General features: G+C 42.4%; 1 protein-coding gene across 4 annotated transcripts in view; it reads right to left on the bottom strand.

Moving 5' to 3' along the window:
* ZNF423 (zinc finger protein 423) overlaps positions 1-22,128 on the bottom strand; it is a 274,882-nt gene that overhangs the window by 170,099 nt on the left and 82,655 nt on the right. For all 4 annotated transcript variants that reach the window (XR_008465899.1, XM_054198169.1, XM_054198167.1 and 1 more), the window contains exon 2: positions 21,618-21,677. Coding sequence is in view for 2 of the 4 variants with exons in the window: in XM_054198167.1 (XP_054054142.1) it covers positions 21,618-21,677 (60 nt within the window). In the remaining 2 variants the exon portion in view is untranslated. The remainder of the gene's footprint in view (positions 1-21,617; positions 21,678-22,128) is intronic.

The raw sequence follows: 22,128 nt of genomic DNA, 5'->3' as shown, positions 1-22,128 counted from the left end.
CGTAGTTAATGGTGTTGGCCTCCTAAGACTTACAACTTAATAAAATTGATCTCACTGCAGTACTGTAATGAAGAACAGTGGGATAAGGCTACCCTTGAACCATGAAAATTGTATATTGTTACTTCCTCGTGCCCTCCTAGGGCTATGGCCGCTGCAGCCTCTCCAAGCTGTCATTTGTCTGGCTCTGACAGCAGACTCCACCGACAAGCGGCCATGGTGGCTACGAGAGCTTCTTTTGGAAAGGCAAGGGAAGGAGGAGAGTGCTCAGTGCTAGGTATCTCTCTGGATAATAACCCACGGGATGAAAACACATATTATATTGGTAATGCAGTTTTGCGTGAAGTGTGTTAACAATAAAATATATGAAATTCAGAGACTTCAGGAAGCACACATTATAGCATTTCACAACAGAGTCTTACTATGCGCCAGTACGTATTAAATCATATTTATTTCTAAGAAGGTGGACAGTTCTCAGCGTTCTTCTTTAGCTTAGCAAAGAAAAACTATTTTGGTGGGGTACCGCACTACCTTCTACGTCTGCTTGTACACGTGCATTAAGAGAAAGGGATTCCAGGCTAAACGCCCAGCAATAACTAGCTAACTGCTGCCGGTGTCCGCGCCGCCGCTGCCTGCTGCTGCCAGCATCACGCCGCTCACAGAATTGCTAATGACAGCCCTGCACCCCCCCCAGCATCCTCTCAGCATCCTCCTATTAACTTACTTACACCACATTTCATGGGGAAAATGTTCATCTTACTTCACTGATAGGACACAAATTCCTCAAATTAGCAGCTACAATGTTTAAGAACTTAAGTGTCTGCCTTGACTTTAAAGGCATGGCAAGAGCTGGCAGGAGATGCGGCAGAGGACCTGCAGCTCGCTGCACCTTCCTTTGCCACAGTCACAGGCATGGCACGCAGAACAGATAATGCGTGTAACTTGTTGCCTCGCGGTGCCTTGCTTTCACCTGAGCCCATCTAGATCTGTATCTGGTTATCTCTACGTGGGATAATCGCCCTGTTCTCTCCCGTGAAACCAAGACTTCACTCTGTGCTGTTCTGCACCCAAGCAAATCCAAGCTCGCTGCTGGCACGTGCACAGGAACTACCGGAACTACCAGAACGTATAGATATTTTTATGGACAGTCCCGGCCTCAAGCTCTCTAAGCCAGTGTAACTATTTACACCCAGCATCCAACCTGAAACCCACCGGCTCACCCTACAACCCTGCTTTTCTTGGATTTCAAGACTTCCATAGTAGCCTTTATTCAACATGCTAGAGAAACCTTTTATTAAATGCTGCTAATTTTTTTATTGATCAAACTGTGAGCCATTTCATTTTCCATTATAGCAAAAATCTCCTATAGGAGCATTCAGATTAAGTTTCTTTATTCTGTCTCTAGTAGCATGTCACTTTTAATCAGTTTTTAGCTTCATTATTGCTTAAAAATTAGAAAGCAGTTTCTCTGTTCTTTATTGCTTTTTTTAAGTTTAGTTACTGAAGGGTTATTAAACTTGGAATTTTACAGACAGGCGTAACGTGCTAAATAAATTCCTCCCTGTCTCTAACCAACTTTAACATTAGGTTTTTTTATAATTTTTAGGTTTATTTTCACTGAAAGACTGCTTGTAATTATTACTCATGTTCTCCCCAAACACTTATGTTACTAAAGTGTGAAATGTCTTCTAACACAAAGACAGTTCTCTGGGAAGTAATTACAAAAATGCATTCAGGGGCAATAATTTTATATTAACTGTCAGCGGCATACATCTTCTGAAAAGGCACTTGTTATGAAGGAATTATTTGTGTGGAATTTGAAGGCACTGAAGGCAAAGGAAAACTGCAGAAACGCATTAAACTGAAACTCCAGCTCCCTCATCAAGGGTCAGTTTATGTTTAAATCATTACCTTGAAGGCAACCCCACACCTTCCAAAGACTCTATTAGAAAGACAATTTCAATTTACGCACAAATTGGACACAGTCTCCACTTTTCGGTTTGGAACAATTTACACCCCCTTTTTTACAGAAATTTCTGAGCAGCTAATCAAAAAGATACAGCTGAAAATTATGGGCTTCTATTAACCTTTCACTGATGACACTAAAAATACTTGCTAATGATTTATGGGTAGTAACAAAAATAGTGGCCTCAAAACTGACCAGGCACATTAAAAAGATATTTGTGTCTGTAATGGATCCAAGAAAAGATTTAATGAAAATTTTATAGTAACTTTTAGCCTGTGGGCTAATCCCTCAGTCCTTAGGAAGGCGAAGTAACTCAGTGAAATTAAAAATAAAATAAAATAAAATAAAATAAAATAAAATAAAATAAAATAAAATAAAATAAAATAAAATAAAATAAAATAAAATAAAATAAAAGTGAAACCCAGCAATAGCGATTAAGCATCCCCTCACTTTAAAAGGGTTTTTAAAAAAAATCAGATAAGGCAATCATAAAAACACCACCAAACAGTAAAATTTCCTCTTAATCGTACCTGCAGGTAATGTTTCAGCGTTTCTAGTGCTTTTACTAAAATGATTTAGATGTTACTATGTTACACAACAAAAGCATTTGTACACCGAAAAGCGGACAAAGAGCTAAGTTATTATTATTTATTTGCATGCAAGCAGCAGTGGGATTGTACTTTATAGCGTTAACAGCACATAGTGTTTATCAACTCTTCAGCATTTGGCAACTGGTTTAACAGCATAAATACTGGAGGTAAACACTTCCCCGCCACAAAAAGCCCTGTAAGAGAATTTTAGCAAATGCAGCAAAAGGCAGAGCAGAGCATTCCGGACGTGCCAAGCGTTCGGTTACTCAAACAGCGCCCGACTGCGGGGCTCTCTCCAGGCCCTGCCCTCGGCTCCCCCGGGGACCCTGGCAGGGTGCCCTCCCACCCCTCCGCCAGGAGACACTGGCGTCCCCTCCTCGGAAAGGACGGGCTCAAAATCCCAGGGCAAAGTTTTGGTGGGCTACAGTGGGCTGGGGGTGGCAGCGGGGTCCGGCGGTTCGTTAGCAGATGGCAGAGCAAAGGAGGAAGGCACCTTTCCTGCGTGCATCTGACCCGCAAAGCACAGCCTGTATTAGATCAAAAAGTCACAGTCCTAGAAAGGACATCTCGCTTTCTACCATGGCTCGTTTCTGCTCCGTTTGCTACCAGGGATATTCCACATCCAAGCGCAGACAACATTACCGCCGCTTTTTCACAGTATCAACACCTCACACTTCTTCCGATGTCAAATAGCAATTTGCTTTGTAGATCTCTGCGGCATTCAAACCAAATAGCATGTTTGCACACAGCTATCCAAACTTCTCCGCTGTCATCCGCAGAAAACTCTCACCCACTTGCCCAAGACAGGCAATAGCTGTGCAATGGATTATCTGGCCCTGGAAACAAGACGTTAGTGTCTGCTTCCAGATTCTTAAGGTGCATCTGAATGGGAGTAACTGCCACCTTCAGTTCTGATAATGAGGTTCAAGTCAAAACTGATCTAAAATTCATTTATATACACAGGGGAATTAGTATGCAGTGAGTATTAACTTCAAAGTGAAGTGCACTTCATAAAGATGTACTTTCACTCTTTGACATGCAACTGTTAAATAATACTGGCCATCATCATCTAATAAAAACCCATGTAAATTTTCAGCACAAAAACAGTACTTTAATTTTATTTAGGTATACGAATATTTTAATAATGCTCAACTTATTATTTTTCAATTCTCTGTTGAAGACAAGTGTCCTGTTTCCGGTATTCCACGGAATACCACTCACACCTAACACAGGACATCTTAATCACATTTTAATTCACAGGCATGACAAAAACTTCTTTTTTCTTTTAAGGAAATGGTGTGAATTTATTTTTTTTCTTTTTTTTCTTTTTTACTTTAAGGTAAAGCCAGATAGCTGTAAAACTTAAATCTATAGCTCCCTGAACAGACAGAAAATTTGGAAGGCTTAATAAAATTCACATGTGGCTTGTTATTGCAGCTGCATATCAAATGCAAAAATAAGGTATTGACTAGTTCTGCTCTGAATAGCAACTGCTGGAACTCGTTATTAAAATAAACCTGTTGACTTTTAAAGAGGCAGAAATTACAGATGATGTAATCTACCAGAAGTGACAAATGTGACTACGTATCTCAATGTTTGGACCCCCTTTGCCTAATTCAAAATGCAGATTCCTTTGTTGTTCCTCTGTAAGGTCCAACACTTAGAATTGTCCTTTTTGCAGGTGAGTTCTGGCTCCCGGAAGATTCCCATCCTGGGCATGTAACAGCCTGCAGTGTGCACACACGGAGCGAGATGTAACAGGAAAGCAGAGCAAGGCCTCAATACAAAATACCCTCTTATGTCCCTGAATATATTTCTGTTCAAAATGCACTTTTCCCATGCTTTGGATATAGATTTGTTTAAAAGCTATGCTGAAGAAGAATGCCTTTCACAACCCAAACCTAGAGGATCCTACAGGTGGCATTTGCATTCATCTTTTTATATCAATAAAAACCCCAAAACTGAGAGGGAAAGAGCCACAACACTCTGCAAACTGCCAGGAACCAAGGGGTGGAATCGATACAAAGGGAAAAGAGTGAATGACAGAGGGAAAAACGTATTGGGGCAGGAAGAAAACTACACTTCGGCAAATTAGAGAAAGCAATAATTATTTCACTGACCTTCTCATGGGTCTTGGTTTGCTCAGAACCTGCCTGGGTTAGTTTCCAGCGGGAATGACAAACGTGCGGCTGAAGGAGCATAGAAGGGACCCGCTTCTGCGATAACTGTGCCTGGAAGTCTTCAAAACCGTGATTAAAGAGCTGAGAGGTTTCTGTGGGGCCGGGTTCATGGAGACAGCTTCTTGGGTAAAACTCCTGTTTATACCCAGGGTACAAAGGGTTGGACCTGGACCATAACCTAGTTGTGGGTGTTACGGTCTGATCAAATACCAAACATCATCTTGGAGGAAAAAAGCTCGCTGACTTTCTCTCCACAGATCTGGTTTGCTTTGGAAAAAAGGTTCTTCAAATGCACCTGAGTAAAAAGCCACATTTTCCCAAATGTGTGCTCATGTCTCTCTGCTACCAGTTCCTGCTGGCAGAGGCTCACGCCTCTGCTGCATTGGAGTCCTCCAAGCAGGGCACAGCTGGCAAAATGAGCAGAAATTGGGAAAACCGTACCTTACACCGCTCCAGCTGGAGCTGAAGGGGACATCCGTAGGCAGCCCAAGTGATTTAGGAGCCGAATACTGACTGAATGGCGACGGACTGTAGCAAAAACCCATGAAATTAGAAATGAATGAGAGTCAGGCACCTATGTGTCTAAATGCCTTCAGAAGAGTAGGGCTTAGAAGCTTTCGTAAATGTTACCCCCAGGTCTCGTTATGGGTGTGCATCTCTGCATGACCAGCACCGTGCTGGGCACGATGTCCTGACGCAGGCATCCAGACCACAGCAAAAGAATTCCATTGCCTTTTTTTCACATTCATTAATTTAACGAGATTCTCAACCAGAAAAAGAGAGGAGAGTCTGTGCATCTCGTATTATACAGCACGGGAAAGGGCATTTAACAGGTGGCCAAGCTATCAGAGAAGCATCAGATTCTGCAAAAAGTATTATCTTCTGCATGACTGTGGCCAGCCCCTGCTGCACAAACACACACCTCTCCTGCCCAGCAGATACACCGAGGAGATTAATACAGGCCAACAGGGAAACCAAATTAGCGGAACAACTCTAAAAGTTTCCTGCCATTTTCTGCTCATTCTCTCTTACCAAGTTTTAAAACGTGATGTGATTTTGGGCTGCGGGCTCAGTTATATTTCAGTTTGTGTTTAAGACGAGCTCACATGCAAAAATTAATGTACCTCAGATTTCCTTTCTCATTTCTTTCCTTAATACCAAATTCTGAAGTCCTACACGTTTCACTTGACAAAGCCATTAATTCAGTAATTTCACATAATTAAATCGAGCAAAGCAGAGTATTTAAATTGGAGCTAAGTGAAATATACTTCTGTGCGGCTCATGCTGTTAGAATTGTGCTGCATGCTATTCTGCTGCTGCTCATTTATTAATTTGGGATTGTCTGAAACGTGACACCGCGTAATAAGGAATGCGCTGGCTTCAACAGAATTAGAAATTTTTAAAAAATAATAAAAAAAAAAATCACAGAGGACAGTGAATCAAGCACCAAATGAAATAAGTTAATCCCTCTGAATGAGCCCTCAACAGAGCACTTCTGCACCCAGCTGAAACCAGCACCCAGGTTTGTACTTTCCCTGCGATAAGTAATTTCTGCAAGAGGTTTTCGGCTGTTTATCCCTGGACTAATGTGTGAGTCGCAGCAGTCCTCCAGCCCAGTGATCCTTTTAGCAGTGATAACACTTTTTCTCCTAATATCTTCCTGCATTCTTTCTTCTAGCCCTACATGGTAAAGAAAGTGTGAAAAGACATTTAAAAGAGTTAAAGCTAAAATGACTTTAAAGTCTTGTCTCCCTCAGCCGCTCCCCTCCTTCAGCAGGTCCCGAGTGCCAGAGCAGGAGACAGCGTGTGGTACACCGCACCAGAGAACTGGCAGAGCCCTCGGGTCTACCACGAGGATGATGATGATGTATGGTAAAAACTAAATGGACACATAAAACCCTAAGTACGAATTTTTTGCTGGCAAATGAGTAATAAAGGGGAAGAAATTAAGGTGGCGAATAATCCAAGCAGTGGAAGTACTTTATGTAATTAACAGAAGTCTCTCCAGAATATAGTGCTGATTTTTTCCTTTCAATCAGTGCTTTCTGCTTCTCAAGTTTCTTATGAACTACCTTAATTGAGCTCTTCCAGACACACTGAAAGTTCCTCCACTTCTTCCTCAGCCTCGAAGGACACCTGTGAAAGGTGCAGCTCTGGACGGCTCATGATAATCCTCACCAGATATGGCTTGTAATGACCTCCTCCCACTAATGAAAAAAGTGGGGTAAGGGCTGAGATATTGCTGCTGTTGTAATTAAGCTTGTGAAGAGTTTAGCTGGAGAGACATTAGATTTATTTACACACTGCTTTGTTGCTGATGAAGCACCAGCTATTTGGGAGAACTTCTAATTAACCCTAATTTAGTTGATATGCTCCTAAGCAGCCCCATTCCCTGTGTACTTTGCACTAGGTAAAAAGTAGTAATAATAACAAATTATCCATTTTTAAAAGGCACATTTCTTCATAGGGGCCCAGTCCCAATTTTTTTTCCTGAAATTATTGAATTTGCATTTTAGTTGCTGACAAGTAGGAAGATGCACACTCGAGAACTTCATCCTACAAAACGCCTTTCTCCACTGCCGCAGGCAGGCACAGCCACGGCACCCGCAGCCCCATGCCGCCCCTCTCCCACCAGCCCCAGGGAACGAGGGATTTGGGGTTTGCTTTGGACCCTCCCACCCCTATTTACAGCTGTCACCGCTAGGAGTCTATTTTTAAAGCGCTTCCACTTCCTACATCTTCGGCCAATTATGCAGTCTGGCCACAGTGTTCATTAACCAGATATAGTTTTAAAATATTTCATTACAGTACCAAGCTAAAAATCACTTAACTCTTATGATGTGTTTTCTAATTTAATAGTTCACTGATGGCTCCGCCACACTTCCCGTGCCTGTGGTGTATCTGCGGGTTTCTTTGCAACTCAGAAAGCCATTTAAAATACAAGACGTTTACAACCTCAGTATATTAAAAAGCCCTAAAAATTCATTGGCTTTTATAAACCATTTTGGGGGAGGAGCAACACCAATTCTTATTTCAATTTCACTCACAAAACACCATGAACACCGAGCACCGCTTTTTGGAAGTAAGGGTGAAAAATGAAGCATAATTTATGTCTGTTACACAGAAGCATCTATGCTTGCTCGTCACAATACAAACCCAGAGATGCAAAGAGCATTTGCAGAGGTGATATTCCTCATGTCTTCACCACTGCAGCTGTCTGCACACACGATATATAAAGAAAAAAATGAAGAAAAGATGTGGATTTCTGCAACATCCTTTCCAGAAAATGTTTTACCGATCTGGCTATTAGCTAACTTGTGTGAGATTTCAGCCTGAAATTCACCTTGATCAGAAAAAGTACATTTTTACTACACAACCTTTTTTTCTTAAGATTATAAACCAAACGCTGCTCTTGGTTATACCTGCCTAACCCTGCTGATTTTGTATATGCTTCCTGGATGTTACTGTGGAAATTTGGAGATAAATGTATTTTGTTTAATATGGTCAAGGAAGAGAAGCCACATGCTTTTTACACAGGACATTTCTCATTCATTTAACAGGATAAATGGTCATCTGGACTTGTGTGCTAAACGCAAAGAGCCCGACATGAACTACTATAAAAGTTTAAGTTCAAGTTTTCTCAATTTCTATATGGGACAAATATTCTGTACAAATTAATGACAGCGTTACAAACTGACCACTTTTCTGCAAACATAACCTACTTGATTAAATCAACAGTGCAAAATGGAAGTCTTCCCTGTTGATGCTGAAAGAAGTCAGCCTACATCTTTTTTTGAATATTGTCAAAATTACACAGAGGAAAACTTCAATTCAGAACACTGTCTTCAAAATTGCCCAGTACAAAATGACTTTGAGGTTTTTAAAGAAGTTCATAGTAAGGAAAAAGGCAATGATGGTTCTGTTGCTACAGTTGTATCTCCTTGATATGTCAGCAAGAACAGCTTGATGTTGCCCTTCTTGGGAGAAGGCTAATTCAAGTCCGAGTTACACATTTCTTTTAATAAAAACCATAAGTGAAATCAAGTAAAATGGAACTAATCAATCCGCCAAAACAATACATTTATGAACTGCAAAAAGATCTGATTTAAGTTTTTGGATAAGAAATACTTCTCCAATTTTCTTTCTCTGGATGAAAATAACCGTTATCTCCATTTGTGTTCACTTATCTGACAAAATCAGGGGACAGGAATTTAGTGTCATTAAATTAAAGTTTCCTATAGCTCCCATCCAAGCTAAATAATACTAATAAGCACAAGTCCACACTGTGCCCAACTCCATGTGCTCCAAACACCCTCTCAGTGAAACAACGCCCAGGGAAAACCATCCCTTCTCTCAAGGACGTGGATGCTGCACTCCGCTTCCCCACTTTGTTTGGAGGCTGCAGGTGAGGAGGTAGCGCAGAGCCATTGTCTTTCCCTCACTTATCTCCTCCCAATGCTCTTTTCTGCAAAAGATTCACACACCAGATGATGATTAGATATACACAGCTAGAGCAACAAATCTAAATTTCAGACCACTGTCGGAGGACTTTCTTCTGCCAGGCTGCTTCAGCCAGCCCCAGCTCACCACACACACACAGGGGCACACGACCGGCCAGCGCCTTCCCACCAGATTTCTCTCAAATTGACAATTCTCTCTAGCTTTGGTTCAAACAACAGACAGAGCCTTAAAACACATACACACCCCACGCAGAGAGCCTCACCTTGCCAGGGGTTTTCTTTATCCAAGCAAATGCTTCCAACCAAGAGGGAAGAAATTTGCCTTCAGGGTCCCTCCATTTTATGCTAGCAAATAACTCGCTTCAGAAATACTGCAGCTTTCAGCGTTAAGGAGAAAGTGTGGGATGAAGTGGGATGTGAAATCCCATCATCCCACCGCAAGGAAAAGCACTGTTAAACATCTGAGTTTTCCTTTTGGAGTTTTGATGAGTTTACTAAGAAAATGGAACACTGGAGTCACTAACTAGAAGGCTCAAGTTTAAGAAAAAGTGTGTTTTCTTTAGTTATAATGATGCAGTAAGACTTCACAGCTCTCAAAAGCACCTTTTGGGTTTGAAACACAAAAGTAACACTTGCATATCAGTTTATTTGTAAAACATAAACTTGTCCCTGGAATACAAGAGCTCAGAGTTGTGGCTCTTCCCTCTTCTGAAGAGAAATAAGCCTTTCCTCAAACATACAAGTTTCAATCCAGCAGCAAAGGTGCCGAACTTCCCATATCTAGAAAACTATGTCAGGAAAACAGACTGCATGGATTCATTTTGAATGCATCAAAGAGTGGCTATTTTCAACCAAATTACAATGCTGCTGCTTATATAGCACTAAGCTGAAGGAGTCCTCCTTTATCTGTCGCAAACTGCCAACTTATCCTCCAGGAAAAGCCAAGCTAAAATGCATACGTCTAAATCCACATGTTGTTGAGTAGAATTCAGAGTAACATCATTCTGACTTACATGTTTACATTTTTATTGCTAATTGATTTCCCCCTTCTGAAGGGGATGCCTTGAACAGGAGGCGTCCCTTCCTTCTCCCCTTACCCCCGTGCTCCAGCTTCATTACAACCCCAGCACTGTTGCCAAAATGAGATATTGCCTCATTTTTGGTATCGTGCCCTTGAAGGCATCTTATTAGAAAAGACCATTTCTTAATTAACATTTTTGATCTTTAATCTATTACACATCCCTTTAATCCCATACGGAGGAGCTTTTGGCCCACTTCCGCGGCGTGGCGGTGGGAGGCAATAGGCTGGCAATTTGTGCTGAGGGCTCTCTCCCAGCTGGGCTCCAGTGTGGCCAGCTGCAGGGCTGGCTACGCTCTCGCTGGTCAGCAGCAGACATTCACATTTATTATTTTATTGCTTTTTTTTTTTTTAATAATAAAGACTTTAGAGAGCCACCGCTCAGCATTAAAGACAAGAGGCAGAACAGCAACCTTGCGGATGAGATCAGACTTCAGCAAGTGGCTGTCAAGTTCTTAAAATAACCAGCAAAACTCTAAGTGGGAGATTTAGTGGATCACCAACACGTGAAGTGTTAAGAAAAGTACAATGTTAAGTCCCTTACATCATTTTACTTGCAAATAATTACAGCAATTACAATGTGCTAACTGGCAATTAACATTACAGGCTTCACAACTCACCAGAATTTTTTAAAACACGCTGTGGCCCTATGTAAATTGTCTCTTTGGTACTTCTGATTTGGTGGCTGTATGAGCTAATGGCTACACATTAGCTCAGCAGATCTCGGAACAGAATTGTCCACGTGCCAGATAATTTAATTAGAGGCTTGATCTTGTCAGAGCTTTATGCAACACAGACAGTGTTTCCAAGCAAAGTGTGCGGGTTTTTTCCTTTCTCTTTAGTGTTTTGTGACTGTCTAATAATTTCTACTAATGAATGCCAAAGCCATCCAAGGCAGAGAGGAGGCATGACTAGTAAAACACACAAATAGGCAGGCACTTCAGTCCCAAGTGTGATGAATTCAAAAATATGTAGAGCAAGACGCATTGAGCACCTCTTCCATGCACACCCCACTCTATTGCCAGGTCTCTGCACACATCTATTAAATCTACGTCGCGCTGTTACTCAGCCCCAAAAAAGACAAAGGTCACTTGTCTCCAAGTGAGAGCCATAGGGTATCTCAAATCTCATTATAAATGGTCCCATTTAACAGTTTTCTCATTTGAATTTATACACAACAAATACAAGATTATGAGATGAGCTCAGTTTATTTTGACAATGACGTTGTAATTCCTTACAGCGAGACCAGTAAAAGGCTACTTTAGACACTAAATGACAGAAATGCAAATGTACCTTCTATTATGGGAAATTTTAGGCTATATTAACTTTTAAAAAAAATCCCTTTTTAAAATGAGTATTTGTTCTACACATTCTTATGCTACAGTAACCATACTTGTACTCTTGGTCTACAATAAGCTTAACAGCTCAAGACAATTTAACCAAAAATACGTCAGTAACGGTTACAAAAACTTTTACAAGTCAGGTCAATGTTGAGTAAGACCCACTAGAGGTCCCTTCCAACCCAAATGATTCTAGTTTCCTGTAGTGAATAAGCAAAGATTATTTGGGCAAAGCATCATAAATTTCATGCAGTTCTTCACTGCAGTTTCATATCTACGTCCTTACTCAGACCAGAAAACAAAGCAGTGGAGCTTGTTTATTCCATTTGTTTTTCTTCTTTTACAACCTTGTTTATAAAACCCATTCTCATGACTGGCACAATTTGTTTTTCCTCAGGAAGAATGATTACTGTGAATCCACCACTGTGGCATTATTTTTTATTGATTTTTCTCATTTAAGCAACAGGGCAATAGAATATATTCTGTTATTCCTGTTTTACATTGATTCAGGCTGGGAGTTTTGAGCTACCAGATACAACTGCAACGTGTAAACTGGTCGAAAGAGAACATCAGTTTCTCTGAAAACCAAAGAAATTGTTCACCAGGAGACTTTCCTTCAACTGTTCAGCTGTCTGATTTCACAAAGGTAAACCCCATCGCAATCACTACCTACAGCAGCATGGTTTCAGCTTCCCTCGCTCCTACCAGCCAGCCAAAGCAAACTTGGAAAAGCAAAGTCACCCACCGACTTGCAGAAGTGACTCAAAGCAAGATGGGCTGGCAAGTGCCCATCTATCTGAGAGCCAGAGCCCTCTGGGAAGGTCAACCTGCAGCACGGTGCATGCTGCACTCTGTGGAGACAAAGCAGTATGCACATGGGGCACAAGGAATACTTTGTACTTTGTACTAGGTTAGGAGGCTTAATTAGCATTTGAAAAGCGCTTTGAGATCCTACATAAAAATATTTACTGAAATAAGCTCTAGAAAGCACAATTTGTCTGGCCATTCAGTCTGCTTCTGTCCTCAAATCTGCGGGAGATTAGCAAATCCAGAGCGCAGTAGAACTGGATAAATTAGAGAAGGATTTACCACGTGATTTTATCCTTCCCCCTGCTAATGTAGGACCATTCCTACAGTGTATTTTCAAGAGCTTTGTCCAGTCCAGTTTGAAAATGACTGAAGTGATGAGAGATAATACCGGAGCCTATTAGATCCTACTACTGGGAAATGTTTCCTAATACTCAGCCTAGCATCTCCTTTGCTTTACTTTAGCCCATTACTGCTAGTTACACTCCTGAAGGCTATTGTAAACAACAGATATAATTTTCATCTAAAAACACCGAAAATGTTCATCTCATCAAAGCTTTTGCTTGGGCAGCAAGAGAGAACAAGGTAGCATCATTGGAAAGAGACACAGGAAGGGAGAGCAGGAGCGTGAAGAAGATGGGAAGGTGCTATGCTATGCCTTGCTCCTCCCCAGCGCTTCCTCCAGCTCAACAGCAGTGTCCTTCCCGGGATGTTGGTACCCACGGGAGACCTGAACACTACCAAGAGATGGAGAGCCAGGAAGGCTGCGCCTGGAGGTCTACCCACGAAGGGGAATGACTTCCTTCAGTCCGCGCAAGAAATTGAAACACAGCGTTACAGTCTCACAGCAGACAAAGCGCCAATGGGCACACCTTTAAATAAAAAGTAAATTTGCCACAGGGAAAAGAAACATTGCTGGAAGATGGGGACACAACCCCTGCCAGCCCCAGAAGGATACACTCACGTGTGCAACCATCCACACTGGTGGTGTATTTGTATTTCTGGCAAGATGCCCCTGCCAGACCCTATGGGAACAATCCCCCAACCCGTAGCAGCCCCGTGCCAGCAGATACACCAAGCTCATAAGACCTCAGATGAGATTAACACAACGACCCCAGAGGTACTCCCGCATTTGACTGAAACCTTGCTGCCCATCACTGGTCCTGGTGCACTGCTGTGTGCTCCCCAGCACACGCGAGTCCATGGCCCTTCACCAGCACGGCCAGGCAGGGGCTGCCACCCCGCAGCCTGCAGAATCCTCCCCTTTACAGGCGCTGCTTGTAGCAATTTAGGGGGCCTGGCTTTAGGTACTGAGAAGCTCCGCAACACCAACGACACACTGCGATACACCACGCTTGCTCAGCTTCTCTTAAGCAGACTGTCTTTTCAGCAGACACTGTCTTTAAAAAGCCTGGAAACGGGCGGGTGATGGGGTAGGGGGAGCACTCAATAGCTCACTATGAAATGTGCTTTTCTTTCCTCCCCTTTTTTACCATGGAAATTAATTCTCCTCCTCTGTGCTATGGCTATAATTTTCCCAATTAACATCTTTAATAGTAAGTATTTTCTAGGAAATGCCGTAAGACACAGGTGTGTGCTTCTAATTTAAATACTGACACCCATGCTGCGTTCACATCTGAAGATCGCTCCTTGTCGCCGGAGATTCCCTCCCCAAACAAGAGGGGAACACCTATGGTGCCTCAGCACCAGAGATGCCTCGGCGAGTTTATGGGGGGGCTGTTTCCATGACAGATGCACATGTGGGTGCTGCACTGCACCACACAGAGTGAGGAATCTCATTTTTTATACTTCTCCTTTCCCTGAAGGTGCTTCAGCCACGGGATTTCGGTCAGACCTCAGGGACCCCCAGAGACTCCCATCACTCCAGCCAGCAGCTTCCTCCAACAGCACCACGTCCCCCTTCCCACCAGCCCAGGCTTGATCCCAGGAAGCCCTTGTGCCTGCAGATGGAGAGTTGTGCCATAAGCTCCTACAGATAGAGTAATCTGGGATGAGTTTATAATTACTCATCTTGTTTCTTTTTATATTATCCCAGCTTCAAAAATCTTACATCTGTCTTGGATGTTCACCCACCACCACATTATCTGAGTATCATGTACTTTCTATCACTTCACCTTCTGTTTGAGAAAACACTATAAAAAGCACTTTCTTTAAAAAAATAGTATTTATAAGTAAAGAATGAAGTTTAAAATTAAATTTTATAATTAGGAAAGGAGAATTAAATCTTGTTTCTCTTCTGAAAGGACACATATGCTACAACTATGCTACATCATAAAAACCCACACATTACCAAGAAAAATAAACAGTTGAACTTAGAATAAATGAGGTACGCAACAGCCAGAGCTACATACCTCCCTAGCTTTATGTCTAGTTTATTTGGGCTTTGGTTGCTTCCAAAGCAGATATTTAAAATTTTGAGAACCTAGGACTATACTAACTGGGCTGCATACAGCAGGTCCGTGCAGAGACAAGGATGCTGTTTTTAAAACCAATATAAGAAAGGCAACTAATTGAGATCAAACGTTTCATAGTATATTGAAAAAATATTCAACTAAGTTAGTTATCAAAGTCTCTTATGTTCTTTGCTAAGTTCAAAGGTTAATTTCTCTGGAAATCCTTACGCACTGTAATCAGAATCTTCTCGTATTGATCTACTAATGAAATCAGCTTTTAGAAGATGTCTCAGCTTGTGAAGGCACTGAGGACAGTAATTTCAGAGCACTCACAAGATAACAGGTTTCTAATGCCCACTGAATTACAACTGACCTTTTCAATGCTCTGCAGCACACATCCCAGAATTTCATGTTGAGGGTGTTCAAGAGGTTTTCTTTCAGTGTTCTGCTATTTAGAAGTTAAATAAGACAAAATAAAATACATGTAGAAATAGATAAAAAGCTTGGTGTCTATGGGAGGGCATCTGGACCTTCCCAACTTATTTCTGTGTTCTGGTTTGAGCAACACAAGATTAATTTCTCTTTCAGTAATTTTACTTTTCAGAAATGTCTCTTCTAATGCTAGGGGAAACTGCATTTTTAGAAGACTGTAGTATCTGAATTTGTGAAAATATTTACTTTATAGCCAGCTATGGTATGCAAGTTTCAAAGCCTCAGTGTTTTCAAGCTTGCCAGGTGCGGGGATGAGGAGGAGCAAGACCCGGGCACTAGACACAAGCTGGCCAACAGGATTATTTCATACCATGAAGGTCACATTCAATATAAATTAGGAAGTTTAGTGAGCTTTCCTCTTCTATAATGGCTGCCATCCTGATAAATTCTAGCCCTAGTGCCAAACCCCTGAGCCCTTCCCTTCCTCCCAAAGCCGTAGCTTGTGGTGTCCGACATTTGTTGTCCACTGCTGGGAGTGCAGAGCTTCCTACCAATATAACTGGCTGAGTACAATCCTTGTATATTTTATATTGGTATTGGGATCAATATTGGTTCTTTAGTATTATAAATGTTATTTATTTAGTATTATTCTATTAAATCTGTTTATATTTCAGCCCTTGGGTTTCCTTGCGTTTTCAGGATTCCCCTCCCAGGTGGGAAGCGGTCGTCAGGTGATAGAAAAATTGCCTAAATTACAATAAATTGTCGTGGGTTCTTCAAACCATAGCATCCTGACACAGCCCATGCCCAGTGGGTTGTCCGGCTGGATCAGGACCAGCAGGGGCTCTGTGGGAACTGCCAGGGGGACATGGGCAGAGAGTAGGCAGAGCCTTGGGTACTGTGAGACCACAGGGGATGGGGTCCTACGAGGATGTGGCCTTGGTGGGCACCAGGCAATAGACCATGCTGGTGCATGCAAGCTCAGGGTGCTGGAAGAAGGCTGAGGGGACAGGAAACTGTGTGGCCAAAACAGACGTCCAAAAGGGGAAAGGGTGAGGAAGGAGAAAACATTTTCTGTAGCTTATCTGAATAAACAGAAAAGGGGGAAAAGTTAACACATGAATACTTGCAGGGGAAAGTCTCCGTTTGCTTCATGAATCATAGAATCTTCATGGTTGGAAAGGACCTTTGAGATCATTGAGTCCAACCATACACACACAAAAAAACCCCAATCCCCTACAATCTCTGCCACTAGAGCATGCCCTGAAGTGCCAAATCTAGACATTTCTTAAATACCTCTAGGGATGGTGACTCAACCACCTCCCTGGGCAGGCTGTTCCAGTGCCTGACCACTCTTTCAGTAAAGTAATTCTTCCTAATCTCTAATCTAAACCTCCCCTGCTGCAACTTCAGACCATTTCCTCTGGTCCTGTCGTTATTCACCTGGGAGAAGAGGCCAACACCCACCTCTCTCCAACCTCCTTTCAGGTAGATGTAGAGGGCAAGGAGGTCTCCCCTCAGCCTCCTCCAAACTAAACACGCCCACCTCCCTCAGCCTCTCCTCATAAGACTTGGTCTCCAGACCCCTCACCAGCCTGGTAGCTCTCCTCTGGACACGCACCAGCACTTCAATGTCCCTCTTGTACAGAGTGGCCCAGAACTGAACACAGTACTCAAGGTGAGGCCTCACCAGTGCCGAGTACAGAGGCATGATCACTTCCCTGCTCCTGGCTTTCTCACCCTTTTTGCTCCTTTGGCAGCCAAAATTAAACCCAACCCTACAAAACAGTAAGGGGAGAACAGAAACAATCAACATTTGGGGGGTGGACAGCAGCAGCGTTGGGATCAGAAGACCAGTGGTGGAGGAGAGCACAGGGAACAGCCAGGAGGGAACAGGCAGGGAGAGCCCCAAGGAGCAGAGACAGACTTAAAAATGCCCTGGCACTGGCTTTGACAGCCCTGAGTGAAAGTAAGTCTCCAAACTGCATCAGATGTTCCTCCTCTGAAGATACCAAGTGAAAACTGTGATTTACGTAGCTGGGAGATGCCACGTGAAGCAGAAGAGAGGTGGTTTTGTTTTGTGGTTTGATTCTCAAAAGCTGCTGCTTCCCCTTTTCTTTTTTTTTTTCCTCCTAAAAGGAGGGAAACTTTAAAAGAAACTGCAGAAGGCAATTAAAAAAAATCTGAAGTATACTTCATACTGTATACTACAGTACAGATTTTGTACTGTATAAAACAAGCATGTGGGAAAACTCTTAATGGCAAATTGTCAAATGTCTGTGTCCTAAAATGTTGCGTTGGTTTGGTTTTTTTCCATGCTGTGCTTTAACACATCCCTCACACGTGTGCCAAGTCACTGCAGTGAGCTTGGTGGCAGGGACAGGGAAGCTGGAGCTATTGGGGGAAGAGGGAAAACACCAACCTGAAATTTATTTTTGTGATTTCCAGAATGTTATAATTGAATGATATTAAGATTGTGTGCTAATGGATGGTTGGGCACTGGCATTGGAGAGGTCCTTCCAGTCGTGAATGCTGCAAAGATGCTCCTGTGTTCTGCAAACACACATGCACCGAGACAGACCCTGTGCCGTTTGTCCCCAGAGCTCAAGCTACGGGTCCACAGTCCCTTATTTCCCTAACTCTTTCTTGATCAGTATCATAACTCATAGCTGCATACAGAAATAAGATACCTTTAGTTACCTCAGACACACAAAAAATGAGGCTTTTAGGTCTGCATGCTCCTAAGGAGAAGACAGAATCTGCTCTGTTTGCCCCAGACAATTCAGCCAAGCTTCCCCAGGGCCTCACAGTCAGGCTAATGAGAAACTCCCCAGCAACCCCCATGTAAAATGCTTTCATAGGTCTTTAAAATGCCTTAAATTCTCTATATATTTAGTAAGACTTTTTGCTTCTTTAAAATGTCCCTTGTTGCTCCTCAAGACAATGCTCTCGTGATGTATTACAACAGCAATGCAGCATTGCAAAGCAAGGGTCCAGCCAGACAAATGTTAAGTCTTATTTTCCTCTTGGCTTCGAAGGAGCAGGAACCCCTTTAGCAAAGCGGAGGTGGGCGCTCACCTGGCCCCCCAGCAGCCCTGCTCAGCCCACCCTCCCTAATGCTCGGGGGCAAGACGGACGGGCTTCAAGGGCTGCACTTGCTGTTAAGAGGGGAAAAGCAGGGGGAAGGAGGACTTGGCTGCACTGCGCCGCCGGGACAGAAAACATCTCTGCCTCTTACACAGCAAAACACTACTGACCTGCTATTTAACAGTAAATCCTCAGATTGAGAGAGGAAAGGAAAAGAGCTTTTTTTTTTTTTTCTTCTTTTTACATTAAGAAAGAAATGTTTACAAGACCTGAAGAGGAAGGAAATTTGCTATATACCCATTGTTAAGCAGGGCTAGTGGACACCCAGGTTATTTACCCTGGCACAAGAGAAGCCTCTGCCTCCTTATACATTTTCCTGATTCTCTAAGTTAATACATATAGCCCTTAAGTTGTAGATAAAAAAAAAATTACAGGACTATTTGTAGTTGTATCTAAAGTACTTGAATAAATTCCTCAGTGAAACTACGACAAGGGTTGGATTCCTGCAAAGCACTTCACCTTTGCAGGTTTTACCAGGATCGAGCAGTTAAGCCAGAGCAGACAGCAACTTGCACACAAGTTTTACCGTAGAAAAAAAGATGGTGCCCTGTGCTAAGCCATCACTGAACAGATCCCAGCGCAGGATTTCTGTTACCAACACATCCACTGCCAGATCTCCACCAGCCGCACGGAGCGGCTCCCAGAGCAGCCCCTCTCCCAGCGCTGCGGCACAGTCAGGGATGCACAAAGGGGGCACCTTCAGCAGCAGAGAAACCAGCCCGCCCTGAGAGGCAACACACCAGTGTTTGACACGTCTTGCCCTGCACCTACAAACGTTTATGCCTGCCCTGGGGACAGAGAGCTTTTACAGATACACAGACAACCCTGCGACTGCAGATTCAACTCGTACTCACAAAAAAAAAAAAAAAAACAAACAAACCCAAAACCAAAAAAAAAACCAGTATAGCTTCCACTGGTTTGATTAACAAAGTAAGATATAGCAGCAAAAGCACCTTCTCCCCCCACAACTGCATCTATATAAATACTTTGCTAGTATTAAAAAGAAAGTTTACAAAGGACTCTACCTGCTCTTGCTGTCCCTACGTACCGCACCACCCTGGGACCGCCGCTCCCCCGGCCCACAGCAGCTGCATGGAGTGCCAACAGAATTTTTCAGAAGTCGCTTTGCATGTGTTTGCACACACACAGAGATGTACAAACACACACAGGAGAAGAAGGGAGAGAAATATGTTAATTTGAAACATCTGGCAAATGTTTCAGAGTTAACAAGTCCCGGGTTTGGCCTTTTGGTTTTTCTTCTGTTGTGGGGGTCAAGGAAGGGGAGGCAATTTTGTCATTTTGGGCCGGGGAAGGAAGGGGCATGAAACGAGAAGTTGAAGCATGTTTTTTCACCCTTTATTGAAGTTCAACATCACACTACTGGAGCTAATGCAAACAGGAAGATCATAAAAGAACATAATGAAAGTCTTGCACACTGGGACTGAGGGACTGGTTTCAGTTACTGAATATAGCTTTGGAGGCACACCACACAAGAGCCAGTGACTCCACGTGGCTGCACCATCATGTACTAGGGCTTTTTAAGCTTTTTCTATGTAGTTCCTCAGTCATCTTCCAGCCTGAAACCTCTGTCCCATGCACTGCGCCCTGTCTTGATAGGATACTGTATTGCACTTTCATACGCATGCAAGATTGACATCTGTAGCTACTAAACTTATTAAGAGAAAAATTAGCACACATTTTCCTTAAGTTGTCATAAATCACACATATAATACATTTTATTCCACATCCGACGTCTTGAATGAGAGCTGTAATTATGGGAGTAAATGAAGAAAAATGGAGGAGACTCAACTAATTTGGGGAAAGCCTTTCACAGGCTTTTACGTACAGCGTAGTCCCCAATACCATCCAGAAATCCCAAATTAACTCCCGCTCTGCAGGGAAATGATTTTTGTTGTTGTTGCTGTTTTGAACCTCAGCCTGTGTTAAATTTAATACAATTCAAGATTTGTGATAGATAACACCGGTAACTCCACTCCACTGCTGTTTGAGACGAAGGTCAAGCAAGGGAGCCGGCGAGCGCTCTTTTCATGCGCCGTTAGCTCCAGCCACAAAGGAGCCTTCCACATCACAGCGGGGGTTTACAGCAGCAGCAGCAGCAATATTTGCTATCAAAGACTAGTGAAAACACAAACCATTCCAACAGATAGGGCCCAGAGAAGATGGACCCAGCGCGGCCCAGAGCGCAGTTGGTAGAAAGTGAAGTGCCACAAAGTGCCACACAAAGGCAGCTTGTGCCTTCGAGAGCAGCTAGACACTGACTTCAGTAAGAAAAGTCTCCTGTGAGCCAGTCTCCCCGTGACTCTTATGAAACCCATGCTAACCAGGAACGCAGCACCATTGTTAATTTTCATATTACTGCTCAGTTTCAGAGCTGTTTTCACATCGCTGCTGAGCTTCTAAGAGAATACCATCACGCAGCCCAGTACGAAGACAGCACAGAAAGAGTTATTGGCTTCAAAATCAAAAATATTCTGAGAATTTCATAAATGTTAAAGACATAATAGACAGTAAAATATCTTTACACAGGACACAAGCAGGACTGAAATGTGGGTAGTTACTTTAAATGCAAACTAATATAAAATTTACCCTCACGTTTGTCTTATCAATACATATTACACAACTACAGACAAACTTCCTTTATCCTGTTTAGTTTCTTGAGGCTCTTTTTATTCAAATTATCAATGTAGCACAGCTGAAAAACATTTAAGTGTTATTATCAAGCACACCAAAAGCTGGTTCAAATGTTAAATCTTTCTACCATGGCGATGTGGCTCTTTTATTCTCCAGCCCTGACAGTACTTTCCAATTTCCTCCGAGAGGAGAAATACACACATTCCAGTTGAGACTGAAGTTTAAAATTCCTATTAAAGTAGCTTTTATGTAATTAGATTGGAATGAATGTGCAACAGTGCCCATTGCAGAAAACTTCAAAGTGGTTATACTGGAGAAATCACAACCCGTTTCAGTGTGCCCACAAGAAGAAAGAATGGCTCTCCGGAGGATAAGAGTATATTAGTCTCTGTATGTAATAGATTTTATTGACCATATGGAACTGATATAAAAATTGTGTTGCAGTGGGTAGTCTTGGATTTGAGACAGGAATGTGACATACAAAATACAGTTCCTGTAAAAAGCCTGGCAGCTTTCTGGCAGTTTTTGCAATCAGAAGAACCTAAAATATTTACCTGATTGAGTCACTGATGAGTCCCAGGTCAAAGCAAAATCTGAAGATTCACCCTCTTCAACTGAAAAAGAACAAAAATAAGTTGTGATTGCTAAAACAAACCAACTGGAAAGCAAAGCCATCAGAAAACTAGGTCCGCTATGACATTAAGTATTAAAACAGACTTCTGCACTGGTGAAAAAGAACTTACTGCTTTCTATAAAATAATTCATAAGGTGGAAATTTAGTAAGGAGATTTTTCCCTACATTTTAACCTTAATATGGGATTTCTGTTTGCAGTTTCTTCCTGAACAGGTAACAGTAAGATCATGTGAAATTTTAATAGAGGTTTAAATATCACTAGCTGCTAAGTATTCATGTTTGAAATTCTGTGCATTCACAACAACTTGCATGGGCAAAATTGCTGGGCATTTGAAAGCAGTAACTGCAGAAATTCTTTTTAATTGCAAAAGTTGATCATCTTTACCTGCCTGCTCTGTCACTACGACACCAAACAAATATAAGTCATAGAT

The sequence above is a fragment of the Rissa tridactyla genome, chromosome 4 (genome assembly GCF_028500815.1).
Source record: "Rissa tridactyla isolate bRisTri1 chromosome 4, bRisTri1.patW.cur.20221130, whole genome shotgun sequence".
NCBI classification, from domain to species: Eukaryota; Metazoa; Chordata; class Aves; order Charadriiformes; family Laridae; genus Rissa; species Rissa tridactyla.
This window is presented reverse-complemented; position numbering and strand designations above follow the sequence as displayed.